Raw genomic sequence first — 15138 nt, 5'->3', positions numbered from 1 at the left:
ACTACCATTTACACGGACACAGCATTTCACATTTTCGTACAGAGCAGTAAGACAGTTAAGGATGTTGCCATGTAGGCCTACAGCTGACAACTTCTCCCATAGCATGCTACGGTTAATATGATCAAAGGCTTTGGAAAAATCGATAAAAGAGCAGAAGGTAGATTTCCTAAGCTTTTTCCTTGAGTCTATGATAGCAGTTAAAGTGGCAATATGGTCTATACAACTCCTATTCTTTCTAAACCCATTTTGTTCGTCTGTTATGATGCTGTTGGACTCCGCCCACTCAGAGACCCTGTTATGTAACACACAGCAGAACAGTTTATATACAGCAGAAGTCAAAGTAATCCCTCGATGATTTGCAGGTGTATGTATGAAACCTACGACCAAAATCAAAGTAATCAATTCTGTCATTGTGTTACTTATGGAATTATAGTGAAAATAAGTTATCCCCTTTTTGGAAGGGACACCCTGGAACCCCCCCACTTTGAGAACCATTGCCATAAACTAAAGTAAACCCAGTTAAAGCAAATTAATTATTTAACGTAATAATGTAATGCTTATGGTGTGATGATTCAGTGACAATTCATCTTTGGTTTAAACTTGAACTAAAACAAAACTAACCCTAATTAGGCTACTTGAAAATAACTACTTTGTGCTGTGGATGAGAAATCACTGCAGAGGTGTGGACTCCAGTCACATGACTTGGACTCGAGTCACATGACTTGGACTCGAGTCACAAATTTGATGACGACTTGACAAAATCAACAGACTTGCAACTCGACTTGGATATATATATATACGATATATATATATATATATATACGATATATATATATATATCGTATATGCTACACATGCTAAGAGGAAGTGTCACACATGCTAAGAGGAAGTGTGCACTGCTGTAGATTAGTGGAACATGAGACTCTAGGCTCTTGATATGAGATCCAATTATCTATATTTGGATCTAATCTATTCACCTTATGTTCCAACACAGGGGTCAGCCAGTTACTTCCTATTGTGTTGACACTTCCTGTGACAGTACAGTACCTACTAGTGAGCAGGTAAAACAGACAGTTTTGAACAGGAAGTCATAACACAACTGGGTCAACTGGGCGGGGCTACATAAGGTGAATAAAAAGAAAAAAATTCACTGTTTTACTTGTTACTGTGATAACTCCTCCCCTTGGTTTGAGTCTGACCCTGTGTTGTAGAGCGATTAACACACACACACACACACACACAGAAACTGAATGGCGTAGATGTGAGAAAAGAACATGTTGCTTTATTCCAGCACTTGACAGCTGCTTTCAACACAGTTCCATCATCCTCAACAGTTGAAGTGAATGGTAACTCTTCTGCTACACACACCTACTTGCAGGACAATCAATATACAAAACATAATGTAAACATTTAAAAAACAAAAAACAAAATAAAACTCAGTACTGACCTTTTTCAACAGACTTCAAAAACACTTCTCAGGTATTTTGGCCTCACAGAACCTCCATCTCTTATCTAGATCATATTTTTCTTTGCTGTTACTATTTTCCACTGCAGCTGCAGGATTTTACAAATATATCTTCAAACATTTAAACAGCAGCAACTTCAGAAAATAAAATAAAAAAACATACAGAGCAGAAACAATTAAAACTGAAAACTGATCATCTGTTGTGTGTCTGAACACTCTTTTTTTCTTTTCTGAACACTGAGTGGCAGACAGTGGAGGTGCTCTTCAGCAGGTGCTTAGATGCAGCGGTGTTTCTTCAGACTATCAGACCGAGTGAACATTCTCTTACAGCCATCGCACCAGTAGCCTGTTCCAGTGTGGATGCGTTGGTGTCTTGTTAGGTGACCTAACTCCCTGAAGCTGCTCCCACATTGGTCACAGCTGTAGGGTTTAGCTCCAGTGTGGATGCGTTGGTGTGTTGTTAGGTTACTTAACTCACTGAAGCTGCTCCCACATTGGTCACAGCTGTAGGGTTTAGCTCCAGTGTGGATGCGTTGGTGTCTTGTTAGGGCACCTAACTGACTGAAGCTGCTCCCACATTGGTCACAGCTGTAGGGTTTAGCTCCAGTGTGGATGCGTTGGTGTGTTGTTAGGGCGCCTAACCGACTGAAGCTGCTCCCACATTGGTCACAGCTGTAGGGTTTAGCTCCAGTGTGAATGCGTTGGTGTCTTGTTAGGGTGCCTAACTCCCTGAAGCTGCTCCCACATTGGTCACAGCTGTAGGGTTTAGCTCCAGTGTGGATGCGTTGGTGTGTTGTTAGGGTACCTAACTCCCTGAAGCTGCTCCCACATTGGTCACAGCTGTAGGGTTTAGCTCCAGTGTGAATGCGTTGGTGTGATTTTAGGTTAGCTAACTTACTGAAGCTGCTCCCACATTCCTCACAGCTGTAGGGTTTAGCTCCAGTGTGAATGCGTTGGTGTGATTTTAGGTTAGCTAACTTACTGAAGCTGCTCCCACATTGGTCACAGCTGTAGGGTTTAGTGTGAATGCGTTGGTGTGATTTTAGGTGTTGTGACCGACTGAAAGAGTGTCCACACTCCTGACAGGAGTAGGGCTTCTCTCCTGAGTGAACTTTCTGATGACGCTTCAACAGATGAAGTTTTGTGAATGTTTTGTCACACTGATCACAACGGTGACGTCTGGGTCCGCTGGTGCCTGTCTGTTTCCATAGAGAAAGATACAAAGAAAGAATCAGGACAGAGAGAGAGAGAGAGAGTGTGTGTGTGTGTGTGTGTGTGTGTGTGTGTGTTGCAACATCAGTGATATTTTTTCTCACCTCTTCTGAAGGATTCATTTTGAGTGTTCCTCTCCCCCTCTGCCAGAAGTCTCTCTTCCTGCCAATCAGCTCTGACATGATCAAACAGACAGTCGGTAAGACTGGTAACACCCACAAAAAACAACAATAATAATAAAAATTAATAATAATACTTGCTGGTGTGTTTGTAAACATTTGCAAATTGATTTTTAAGATATTGAGCTTAGCTCTAGTTGCGGCAGGTGAAACGTCACCAGTGGCTCCCAACCTTGGGGTCGCAACCCCAAGTGGGGTCGCTTGGAATTAATCTTTTTCTTTTTCTTTCTTCTTCTTTTTTTGCACAACACATAATTCACAACTAACTACCAAAGAGGATTGGGGCCATGTGAAAAATGTCTGAGTTCTGAGTCAGGAATCTGAGGATAAAGTCAGAGTTCTGAAAATGAAGTTAGAATTGTGAGAAAAAAGTCAGAAAACGTATGGTATTAAAGGCAGAATTCTGAGTTTAATGTCAGAATTCTCAGATTAAAGTCGGAATTTTCTGTTTAAAATTAAAATTCTCAGATTAAAGTCAGAATTCTCAGATTAAAGTCAGAAATCTCTGATTAAAAAAGTCAATATGTTACATGTAACATCATTGATGATGTCACTGATGATATTATCGATGTTGTACTGAAATTTGAATTTCTGGGGTCCCTAGATTTGTGTGACAGCAAAGTGGGGTCACACGCCAAAAAAGGTTGGGAACCCCTGGCCTGGTCCATGCCAAAGTTTGGGTTAGTCAAGTCAAGTTTATTTGTATAGCCCTAATTCACAAGCATGTCTCAGAGGACTTCACAGAAAATATGTCTAGCTAAGTCTAGCTGACAGAACAGTAGCAATTACGTTTCAAAATACATACTACAGCATGCGCTGGGACGCGTCATCAGTGATGTTAGCTGGGGTCGTAAGGTGTTTCGGGTCTGTCAACATCATACACCCTCGCCCAGTAGACCCAGCCGAGGCCGATTAAGACCTCGACCCGCGTCTTGTTATTATTACAGTAGTAATAATAACAAGATTGAACAATCATATGACAGAGAAAGGCAGAGAGAAGGGGAGAAAAGGGGGGTGGAAGGTGGGGGAGGAGAGAATAGGGAAGGGAGGAGATGGAGAGAGAACATGGGTATGTGGGGGAGGGGAGAGCAGGAAAAGGGAGGAGGTGGGGAGGGAGAGCAGGGGTATGTGGGGGAGGAGAGGTTAGTGGTCCCTTTATGCTCTCCTAGTTAAGATGTACCTTAAAGCCCCTGCAAGGCATTTGTGTGATTTCTTGTAAACATGTCATTTGTGGTCTTGAATACATATAAAAACTGCGTTGTGTACTTTTTGACAAGTGTCATGTAAACAGCATCCTTTATCAGATAAAAGCCGTTATCAGTTTATGAGAAAACCAATTAACACACCTAGGTTACTGCTGAATCATCAGGTTTATTCAATGCCGCTAAGTGCATGTAAATGTTACCTGATTATTCTGAGTTATCTGTTTATTGTTTGCATGTAAACTGACTGGTCTGCTAGAGAGACCGCTTGTTTACCACGAGCAAACACGAGTGTATCTTGTAAATGTAATAATTTGCATAAACTGTAGATTCATATGTTGTCTTCTTCACAATAATTTACTTAAGTTTGCATTAATTTACTAAGGTCTTGGAATCTTTGATTGCTAACTTCTTTACCTAGAGCCAGGCGAACATTGCTAAATTGTATACATATGGTTTTCATGGTAATGTCAATAAGTGGTTTTGTGATTATGTCTATAACAGAGAACAATATGTTAATACCAATGGTATAGAGTCTAGGAGAGCTAAGATTCAGTGCGGGTTGCCTCAAGGCTAAATTTTGGGCCCCCTACTATTTCTTATCTTCATAAATGACCTTGCAGCAGTGTCAAAAACAATATTTCCAATATTATTTGCAGACGACACCAATTTACTGATCTCCAATAAAAATTTGACCGTTCTCATGAACGAGGTAAATAATGGCCTGCTCATGTATTCTAAATGGTTCCAGACAAATAAACTGACATTAAATGTTAAAGGGGGCACGGTGGCTCAGTGGTAGAGCTGTCGCCTCACAGTCAGAAGGTCCTGAGTTCGATTCTCGCCTGGGACACTGTGGGCGCTGTGGTTGTGGTCCCCCCATATCTTCAGTGCCTACTGCCCAGGTGGGGTATCTCGTCGTAAGGGCCTTTCTCTCTGTGTGGAGTTTGCATGTTCTCCCGGTGCTCCCCCAGGGGGTTCCTCCATATATAACCCCCCCACTAAAAACATGCAGAAGATCAGATCGTCATCGTCATCCGACCAGTGACGACAACATCCGAAGTTGGTCCCCGGGCGCTGTACGAGAAAGCGACCACTGCTCCTGGCCTGCCCCCCGGAGGAAAGGACATGCCTGGATGGGTTAAATGCAGAGGACACTTTTCACCGGCCACCGTCAGCATGAGTGTGTTGTGGCCGCATGCATGTGTTGTGGTGTTTGTGTGACAATAAAAGACGGGGCTTGTCCCGTTACGAGTTTTTTTTTTTAATGTAAAAAAAAATCAAACTTTATGATTTTTGCTGGTAAAATGAACTATAAATCTTCCTAGGAATCTTGATTGATGAGAAACTCACCTAGAAAAACCACATCAGTCATGTCTGTATGAAAGTTACAAAATCCCTGGGGATTATTAGAAGGATTTGTGGTCTTCTGAATTTCTCTTGTCTTTTAACACTGTACTACAGTTTAATATTTCCATACCTTACTTACTGTGATATTGTATGGGCCAGTACTTTGTATCTTCACAAAAATGTTCTGCTGCAGAAACATTTTGTTCGATTGGCATCTTTCTCTAAGCCATGTGCTCCAACCGCACCACTCTTTTCAAAATGTAATATACTGTCCATTTTTAATATCAACATTTCTCAACTGTGTATCTTTATTTTTAAAGTGAAGTACATGACTTGCCAGAAAGTTGTAAAAAATTCTTCATTCGTAACTCTCAAGTTCACTCTTATTCAACTAGACAAAGTAATAACCTTCACCTACCAATGTATCATACATCTAGGGGACAGTATTCATTAAAATACCATGGAGCCAAAGTATGGAATAAGAACTTGCACCTACTGTCTGATTCTCTGTCTTTATCTCTATACAAAAAGAGACTTAAAAGTATTCTAATATTGAATAGAAATTGCATTGAATGATCCAGTTTCTACATACTCCTGAAATCTTGAATCTATCTTGAACCTCTCAACATAGTGCTGTTTTTGTCTTTGTTTTTGTTCTAATCATTTTACACAAATACAAACTAATATGTAAAATGTATACAACTTAACTATTGTTATCTTGCATTTACTGTTATGTATATTTCTTGTCTTTAGGGGAGATTTCTAGTGGGTTTCTATCTCACCTGCACGTTTTTTTTTATTTCTTTGTATACATTTTATTTTATGTTTAACCTGTTTGCTTTTAAAATGTGCAAGCAAACAAACAAACAAACATGCTAGGGCCGCAGAGCTAAAGGAAGGGCAAACAAAATGGCTAACGTTGCACATCAAACAAGACTGTCATGTCTTGTCTCTATACCTCTTTTTCCATTCATTTATGAAGACAGTTGTTTTCTGGTAAATATCTGTGTTTGCCAAGTCATACAGACACAGTTTGTTTAGCCTTTCAAAGTCAGCATTAGTTAGCTAGCTGCTAGCTAGACCTTTGCATGAGGAAGACCTCGCCTAAACATGGCGAGTAACGTTAACGCAGTTGGTTAGCTAGCTAGCGTTAAGGCTATATGTGTGCTTCAATTTAAACAAAAGAGACCAGTAACGTTAACGTTACAAAGTGAGCATTTGTTTACCCTGCTAGCCGGGCAAAGCGCCCAGGGTAAGGCAGTTGTGTGACAACAGTTAGCTTAATTACTTACTGAAGATTGTAGTGCCGGAGGAGGGAGGACAGAGGCAGGATCCTGATTCACTTCACTTTAATCACCAAAGCAAATCGGTACAGGTAATTAATTAGCTTGTAGCATTTCACAACACCGTTTCATTTCCTGTGTAACCCCAAAATATAGCCGGCCAGCGGCCGGAACACCACCAACCCCGCCCATAGTTCCGGGGTGAATTATATCCCCTATAGTGTCCACCACATAAGCCCCCCCAGAATTCACCCTAGTAAACAAAGTCAGTTTGGCGAGGAGGCTTAATGAGTCGCCCGAAACGGCTCCGGGAGACAGGTACTGAGTCCACTGAGATTATTCGCTCCCTGCAAACTCTTGTGTCAGGTGGATGTCTCGCCACAGTCACACCCACATGAGACTTGCGACAGCTCCTGTCTGAGCCGGGTGGGTCTACTCTGAGCAGCAGGCATAGAATGGACACTATGAGCACTATGTGATGAACACTGTAAATAGATGCACTATGAAGAGGACATCAAACTCCAGTAGGTGGCGGTAATTTACATACATATGTTTGCCAACCGCCATGAAACTAAAAAGAAGAAGAAGAAGAAGACATAACAGGAAGTGACATTGTTTATGGCTGACTTGACGCTGGTACAGATTTGATGGAGATGCGGCTGATTTTGTCGCAGCACGGTCATGGCGTTAAGTGAGTTTCTATAGATATATCCCATGAGTTTAAATGTTTATTAACCACAGGTTTAGAAAATGACTCTTTTCGCACGGATAACTAACTTTGGCGAGGTCAGCTAGCTCTCGGTTGCTTGGCAACGGAGGAGGTATCCAAACAAACCTGGCTGACAGCTAGCAGGCTAACGTTAGCCCAGGCTAGCTGGCTGCTGGAATAGTTCAGATTGATTAGATTTAATGTTCCAGTTGAATGCTAATGGCGGATGATAACAGACGCGGAGAGGAGGACGAGCGAGGCCCGGGAGCAGCCCAGCAGATGTTCGTGGTGATGGAGGATCTGCTGGAGAAGCTCAGGCTGCTGGACTATGAGGAAGAAGTCCTGACCAAACACAACATGAAGACTCTGTCCAGGTGTGAAGAACTTCTCTCTCTCTCACACTCTCACACACACACACACACACACACACACACACACACACACACACACACACACACACACACACACACACACACACACACACACACACACTCTCTCTCTCTCTCTCTCTCTCTCTCTCTCTCTCAATCACACACACACACACACACACACACACACACACACACACACACACCCTGTGTCACCACAGACACCAAAATCATAATGTTACAATACTGAAAATGCAAAGGCTTCCATCAATGGCTCAATCACCATTGTGTTAACTCACTATCAGATAGATAATGACTTAACAGATATTTATTTCAATGAAAATATTTGAGGTATAACTTTAATGTCAACTAGTTTATAATGAATCTGTTGCTCTCCTTCTCATGGTCTCCTCTCTGTCTCCTCCCGGCAGACATTACTTTGTCTCCAGTCCACACGTGGCCTCCAACCCGGGCGAGCAGTTCTACCTGTTCAGCATCATCGCGGCGTGGCTGATCGGCGCGGCGGGGCGCTCGTTCGCGCAGCCTCAGGAGCGCGACGAACCCAACGCCACCGTCTCCAACATCCTGGCAGAGCTCCGGGCCTTTGTAAGTGAGGCTCTGCGTCCACGCGGGGCTGTTGCTTCGTCGTAGGTCTCTCCGCTGGTTTGAGCATGTACAGTTCTACGTTGGTGATTCTGTGCATAGAGACCAACTAACTGACGTCACATGCCAATTTGCATAGCAATATAACGTACAGACTCAATCTGCATAGCAATATATAACGTACAGACTCCACTTGCAGCAGAGGTAGGGGGGCTATGCTGTGTGTGTGAAGCACTGTGATCATCAGACCTCTCTGGATGACAAGCTAGGAGAGCAAACCGCCACCAGACGTACCAAATGTTTTGGGATTCAGCACATTATTCAGGCCTCTCAACAATTATCATTATTTATTATTGTCATTTATTTAACACGATCATTGTTTCCGTGGTCAGAGAAAGTCAACATGGTGGAGAGGCAGAAACACAGCAGCCTAGCTTCACTCATAACAGAGCTACTTCACAAAGCGACACCTCTGAATTACTGCCGGGGGGGCGGCGTGAACACACTACAGCACGTTTGTGGCGGTTGGCTTCTTGTCTAAACAGTAGCACGGTGTTGCAATATTGTGGTTATTGTGACAGTGAGAAAGTAGGCCGGCTGGAAATGTTTTAATGTCCGGCCATTTTGCCGACAGCTGGCGCTTATGGAAAAGTCATGTGTGCGTATGGCGGCCATGTTGAATCAGCCTGTGTGTGCCTGTGCAGGGTGTGAAGGTGGACTTCCCTCCCTCCAAGCTGAAGTCTGGCTCAGGAGAACACGTGTGCTTCGTGCTGGACCGCCTGGCTGAGGAGGCTCTGAAGAAGAGAGGCTTCTCCTTCAGAAGGTGCTCCACACTCTCCCCTCTCCTCTCAACACTAGGCATGCACCATGATAACAGTACCTCATCACTATCAGCCCAAAAAGGCTTTAAATATGGGTATCGGCTCGATAAGGGGTCATATCAAGCATCTTTAAGTACTTAGAAAAGCGCTATATAAGTCCTATCTATTATTATTATTATTATTATTATTATTATTATCATTATTATTATAATATCAGGCCGATGCCCATATTTGAAGCCTATGACATTTCTGCTGATATGACAGGCCGATATCATCCAAGCCTAACTTAAGTAGGATGAATCTCAGTTTTATTTGAAAGAAATTGTTACGTAAATACAAATATGGCATGTTTTACATAACTTAAGTTTGAAGTAGTTTTCTTGTTTTGCCCAGTGATTGTGGACATTTTGAAAAGGATTGTATTTCTGTCTGTATCTGTCAGTGGGACGTCACCATAAGAGTGGGCATAATAATGTGTTAATTCCACTACAGGAGAGACTTGATGCTCTGAATTTGGGTGGGGGAAAATATGCGCATATATCGGCACCGGCAATCGGCCAAAAGAGTTGGGGAAAATATCAGCATATCTGATATCAGCAACAAAAAAATCCAATATCGTGCATCCCTACTCAAAACACATTTGACACTTTTAACAAAAATAGATAGTTTTGTCTTTTCTATTTTCTGTGCTGTTTGATCCACTCTCTACTGTTGTCTGCACTGCTCCAGCTTCTTGCCTCTGGCCCTGTCCCGGGGTGACCTTGACTTGACTTGACTAAGATATCACTCCCGTCACAGCCTTCCAATTTTGCATTGGGGCCAGACTTATGGGTGTAAAAGGACACAGATATGATGGTTTATAGGGGGACTTACCCTGCCTGCCCCATTCACTAGAACTGTGCCCAAAGTCTGGCCCCAATGCAAAATTCAAACGCTGTGACATGAGTGATGTATCTTCCTTCTTTATAGTTTCCTTGTCGTCTTCCTCTGCTCAGGCCAGACTACCCGACAGAAACCACAGAAGAAGAGGCTGTGACGGAAGACGATGCAGAGCTTACGCTCAGTAAAGTGGAGGAGGAGATGATCGTAGGTTCATTCAGCTTCCTCTGCCTCAGTACCCCTCGCCCCACACCTGCTATCTGTCGAACCGTATAGACCATTTTCACGCTAAGGAAAACCTTGCTTATTTCAGCTATTATATCACATCACACTGCAACAGGAAGTAAGCTAGGGGCAATTTAGAATGTTTATGTTGTCAAGTTAAAACCGTCAATACAATGAATTTGAAATGGAAAAGGTCCTGGCTACACTTTGTCTCCTGATACTTGTTAACACAACTACCAGCTATATATAAAATAAGGTAAGTACTTCAGTGATTGTGATAGTTACTAGGGCTGAACGATTTTGAAAAATAAATATAAACAAATCTAATTGTGATTATTTGGACAGATATTGCAATTGTGATATTATTTGCGATATTCTCATTCTTCTCATTTTCATTGAAAAACATTCTAATGATTGTGTTGTGATTTTTGCAAGGATCTGTACCAAACTAAGATGTTTTCTGAAGTCTGTAAAATATTATGTATTGGCCAAGACATCTCTGCAGCACAACAATATCTAGTTTAAAATAGTATTTTCACACACATTTAGTCTTTAACAAATATTGCAATTGCAATATTGCAGGCGACCATATTGTTATTTTGATTAAAAAAAAAAAGATTAATTGCACAGCCCTAATAGTTGATGATTTCCCCTGTTTTATTCAAACAGAATTAGCCTTTTTCTTTTTTCTTTCTTTCTTTATTAAACAATGTTTTGAATCTTTCTGGCTTTTCTGTAACTATCTTTTGAAAAGTCCTGAACAAAGGAAGCTCATTAAAATACTGTAAATATTTGTATAAATATGTTTATGTCAGGAGGAGCCGGACGATGAGGAGGAGAATGTCATGGACCTGGAGGCCCTGAAGTCCCGGACCCAACAGACTGTGAGTCACATCATGACACATTCAGTCACATGACACATTGAACCGTTTTTCAACAGTTTAGTTTCACATTTAGCCGATAGCATCTAGTTATCTCCGGTTACTGATGGCTCTGTCTGTGTTGTTGGTTCCGTCCCGGGCGCTGACAGGACGTGGACCCGTCCTCTAAGCCAGATGAGATTCTGGAGTCGACGGTGGATGCTGTCGAGTGGAACCTGGAGGTGGAGCGAGTCCTGCCACAACTCAAAGTCACCATCCGCGCCGACAACAAGGTACTGAACTGTACTGTCTGAGCCCAGCCTGCCCTGTGGGACGCTTTTGTGCTAGATGTTGGGGGTGGCTGATTTTGGTTCTCCGACCCTGGAAGTCACATCTTATAAGCAGTCCATAAAGCACCAAGCACCACATTACAGTGCACTTTTCTACTTGAACGTGAAGGACCAGACAGTGCTGCTTGAAGGGAAGCAGTATCCATCTGTTCCAGTAGAGAAGAAATGTTTAACGTAGTACAAGCCGCTGCTGAATGCATATGCAAACACTGTAGTAGCAAATCAATGAAAATAAAATACACAGTGCAGCCATATAATAATCATTTTCAATGATTGTTATGATATGAATCTCTCTAGACAGATTTCCGATTTCCATGAAAATCTGTCGACATGGTCAAAGAAAATCAAAAAGAAAATATTGTGCATACCAAATATCATGCGTCCAGGTTTTTGCTCTTCAAGGGCGATATCAGAATCTGTTTTATTGACCAAGTACAGTATGTAGACATACATACTGTACAGCCTGACAAAGACCAGCGAAGTTGACACGCCTTGCGTTTTGTGCCCCCGTTTATTTGATTGAAGATGTACATTGTTGGTAAATTTTTTCAGTACACATGTACAATACAGTACAATACTATACAATACTTCTGTATTAAATGTTGCTCCTAAATATCCCAGAAGCTCCTTTTTCTCTTGGTTGTTGAATGTGACAAAGTGAGTGTTGAACGATGTTGTTGTTGAACGTAACAAAGTGAGTGTTGAACGATGTTGTTGTTGAACGTAACAAAGTGAGTGTTGAACAATGTTGTTGTTGAACGTAACAAAGTGAGTGTTGAACGATGTTGTTGTTGAACGTAACAAAGTGAGTGTTGAACGATGTTGTTGAACGTAACAAAGTGAGTGTTGAACGATGTTGTTGTTGAACGTAACAAAGTGAGTGTTGAACGATGTTGTTGTTGAACGTGTGCAGGACTGGAGGATCCACGTGGACCAGATGCATCAACACAGAGATGGGATCAAGTCCTCCCTGAAGGAGACCAAGGTGTGTTCAGTTCATTGCCCAGGACACAGCAGGAGAGAGGAGCCTGTCATCACGCTGGACTCTGGCTCCACCTGCTGGACTGGACCAGTGCTTTCCTCTCTGACTCTCATTACTTTACTGTAGGCCTACAATCCACAGTGGGAAAACATCTCTAAACCAGCATTACTTTGTCACTTTGCATGAACTGAACCCCATCAAGTTGAGTTGAAATGATGTTATGTTGTGCTGTGTCGTTAAGCTGTGTGTGTGTGTGTGTGTGTGTGTGTGTGTGTGTGTGTGTGTGTGTGTGTGTGTGTGTGCGTGTGTGTGTACGTGTGTATGCGCGTGCATGCAGAGTCACCTGGACAGATTACAGGAGGACATTGGGAAGACTCTGGAGAAGGTGAGCAGCAGAGAGAAATACATCAACAACCAGCTGGAGCCTCTGATCCAGGAGTACCGCCAAGCTCAGGCCAAGCTCAACCAGGTGACGCCCCGCCCCCAGCCCAAGCCCCGCCCCCAGCCCGCCCTTAACTCATCACTGTCACGTTGGGATCCATTATTGTTATTTTATATTTAACCTTTATTATAAAACGCATAGCTCCTGTCCTTGATTCTGATTGGGTGAGACACTTTCAAAGCCGTTGTAAAATACTCTATAAACACACACATGTGACCGCATCGTGCCAATTCTAAAATGGAAAGCGTGTAGGAACCCTGCCAATCATCTCACATGTTCTGATATTTGTGGCTGTGAAGAACATTGTCATCTATACAGTGATATGAGCTAGTTAGCATCATCTATACAGTGATATGAGCTAGTTAGCATCATCTATACAGTGATATGAGCTAGTTAGCATCATCTATACAGTGATATGAGCTAGTTAGCATCATCTATACAGTGATATGAGCTAGTTAGCGTCATCTATACAGTGATATGAGCTAGTTAGCATCATCTATACAGTGATATGAGCTAGTTAGCATCATCTATACAGTGATATGAGCTAGTTAGCATCATCGACACAGTGATATGAGCTAGTTAGCATCATCGACACAGTGATATGAGCTAGTTAGCAGCTAGTTAGCAGGGGCGAGATCTCTATCTGCGTACCAGACAAACTGGTCAAAACAAATCAAGGCCTGGAAAAAGTATCCTGGGGATATTTGCTTAACTTGATTAAAGTGGAAGAAAAGGTAAGTTAAGGATGCATTATTGTTTGTTACCTGTAGCCTTCATCTTGAGGACTGAAAGGCCAGTGTTCTTTTAATAGTCTACGTCCATGGTGTCGAGTTGTTATTATCCAAAGCAGCGTATCAAAGTCTAAATGAATTAACCCTGAAGCTTTGCATTGTCGTCGTTTGATTGACCGGTCATAGAAGCATGTTTGGCACAGCCTGGAAATTTATGGCAATATTGTATAATATTTTTTAATCTCAATAAACACAGATCTAATATTTGTCCTGAATTTATTCCAATTGTCTGGGAAACTGAAATCATGTCGGACACGTTGTCCCGCCCCATTTTTCTCTGGCGGAAGCGCTGATCGGCACATATTGATAAATGAGGCCCCTGTACTCAGCAGATTGGTGGTTTAGTTACAGGGAGGAGCAGAGGTGAGCAGAGGTGAGCAGGGAGGAGCAGGGGCCTGATAACATGTCTTCTCTTGCAGGCCAAGCAGCACTACCAGCAGGGCAGCGGAGGCGTGACGGTTATGACTCGAACCCTGGCTGAGGTCAGTGACGCACCACACATTTTCATATTAGTATCATAATGCTAATATGTAAGTATGGCAACATTCATTCATACATCAAATGCAGCTCAAAGTCTGTCTGTCTGTCTGCCTGTCTGTCTGTCTGCCTGTCTGTCTGCCTGCCTGTCTGTCTGTCTGCCTGTCTGTCTGCCTGCCTGTCTGTCTGTCTGCCTGGTCTCAGATCAGTGAGGAGCTGGATAAGGTGAAGCAGGAGATGGAGGAGAAAGGCAGCAGCATGTCTGATGGAGGTGAGACGTCCACACATCACTAACACGTTGTGATAAATGAATTCTGCTTATTTATAGCAACAGCTTTGTCACTATAAGGTGTAAGTAAGTAGCGGTATATAGATTCTATAAATTATGAATATAATTCTACACATACAAATGTGTGTGTGTTGTGTGTGTGTGTGTGTGTGTGTGTGTGTGTGTGTCTCTCCTCAGCTCCGGTGGTAAAGATCCGTCAGGCGCTCACTAAGCTGAAGCAGGAGATTGTGCAGATGGAGGTGCGTATCGGCGTGGTGGAGCACACGCTGCTGCAGGCCAAGCTCAAAGAGAAGAACAACATGACCCGAGACATGCTGGCCACCAGCATCCCCGAGCCGGCCACCGCTGTCCCCACCGGCCCCTACGTCTAGACTGACCTCCCCACCGGCCCCTACGTCTAGACTGACCTCCCCACCAGCCCCTACGTCTAGACTGACCTCCCCACCGGCCCCTACGTCTAGACTGACCTCACCACCGGCCCCTACGTCTAGACTGAGCTCATCACCGGCCCCTACGTCTAGACTGAGCTCACCACCAGCCCCTACGTCTAGACTGACCTCACCACCGGCCCCTACGTCTAGACTGACCTCATCACCGGCCCCTACGTCTAGACTGACCTCATCACCGGCCCCTACGTCTAGACTGAGCTCC

The 15138-nt window shown here is 43.1% G+C and overlaps 1 protein-coding gene and 1 long non-coding RNA gene across 3 annotated transcripts; one reads left to right on the top strand and one right to left on the bottom strand.

Moving 5' to 3' along the window:
- Positions 1-2186: 2186 nt before the first annotated feature.
- On the bottom strand, positions 2187-6806 carry LOC310796899. Its single transcript, XR_014553699.1, has 3 exons — positions 6701-6806; positions 2782-2852; positions 2187-2664 (listed from the first exon to the last, which is right to left on the bottom strand). It is a non-coding gene; the product is annotated as an uncharacterized lncRNA (long non-coding RNA).
- Positions 6807-7345: 539 nt separating this feature from the next.
- On the top strand, positions 7346-14931 carry ift57 (intraflagellar transport 57 homolog (Chlamydomonas)). 2 transcript variants are annotated; one of them, XM_083659557.1, is made up of 11 exons: positions 7346-7774; positions 8200-8374; positions 9076-9194; positions 10188-10278; positions 11115-11180; positions 11327-11449; positions 12420-12491; positions 12826-12957; positions 14141-14203; positions 14403-14469; positions 14665-14931. In XM_083659557.1, exons 1-11 carry the CDS (start codon positions 7614-7616, stop codon positions 14856-14858), a joined length of 1263 nt encoding a protein of 420 aa, XP_083515683.1. In that variant the 5' UTR covers positions 7346-7613; the 3' UTR covers positions 14859-14931. The 2 variants fall into 2 exon arrangements, with proteins under 2 accessions (XP_083515683.1, XP_083515682.1); XM_083659556.1 differs by having other exon boundaries at positions 11112-11180.
- Positions 14932-15138: the final 207 nt, after the last annotated feature.

The sequence above is a fragment of the Poromitra crassiceps genome (assembly GCF_964638095.1).
Source record: "Poromitra crassiceps genome assembly, chromosome: 23".
NCBI lineage: Eukaryota > Metazoa > Chordata > Actinopteri > Beryciformes > Melamphaidae > Poromitra > Poromitra crassiceps.
The sequence above is the reverse complement of the archived record's forward strand: the minus strand, read 5'-3'. Positions and strand labels throughout refer to the sequence as shown.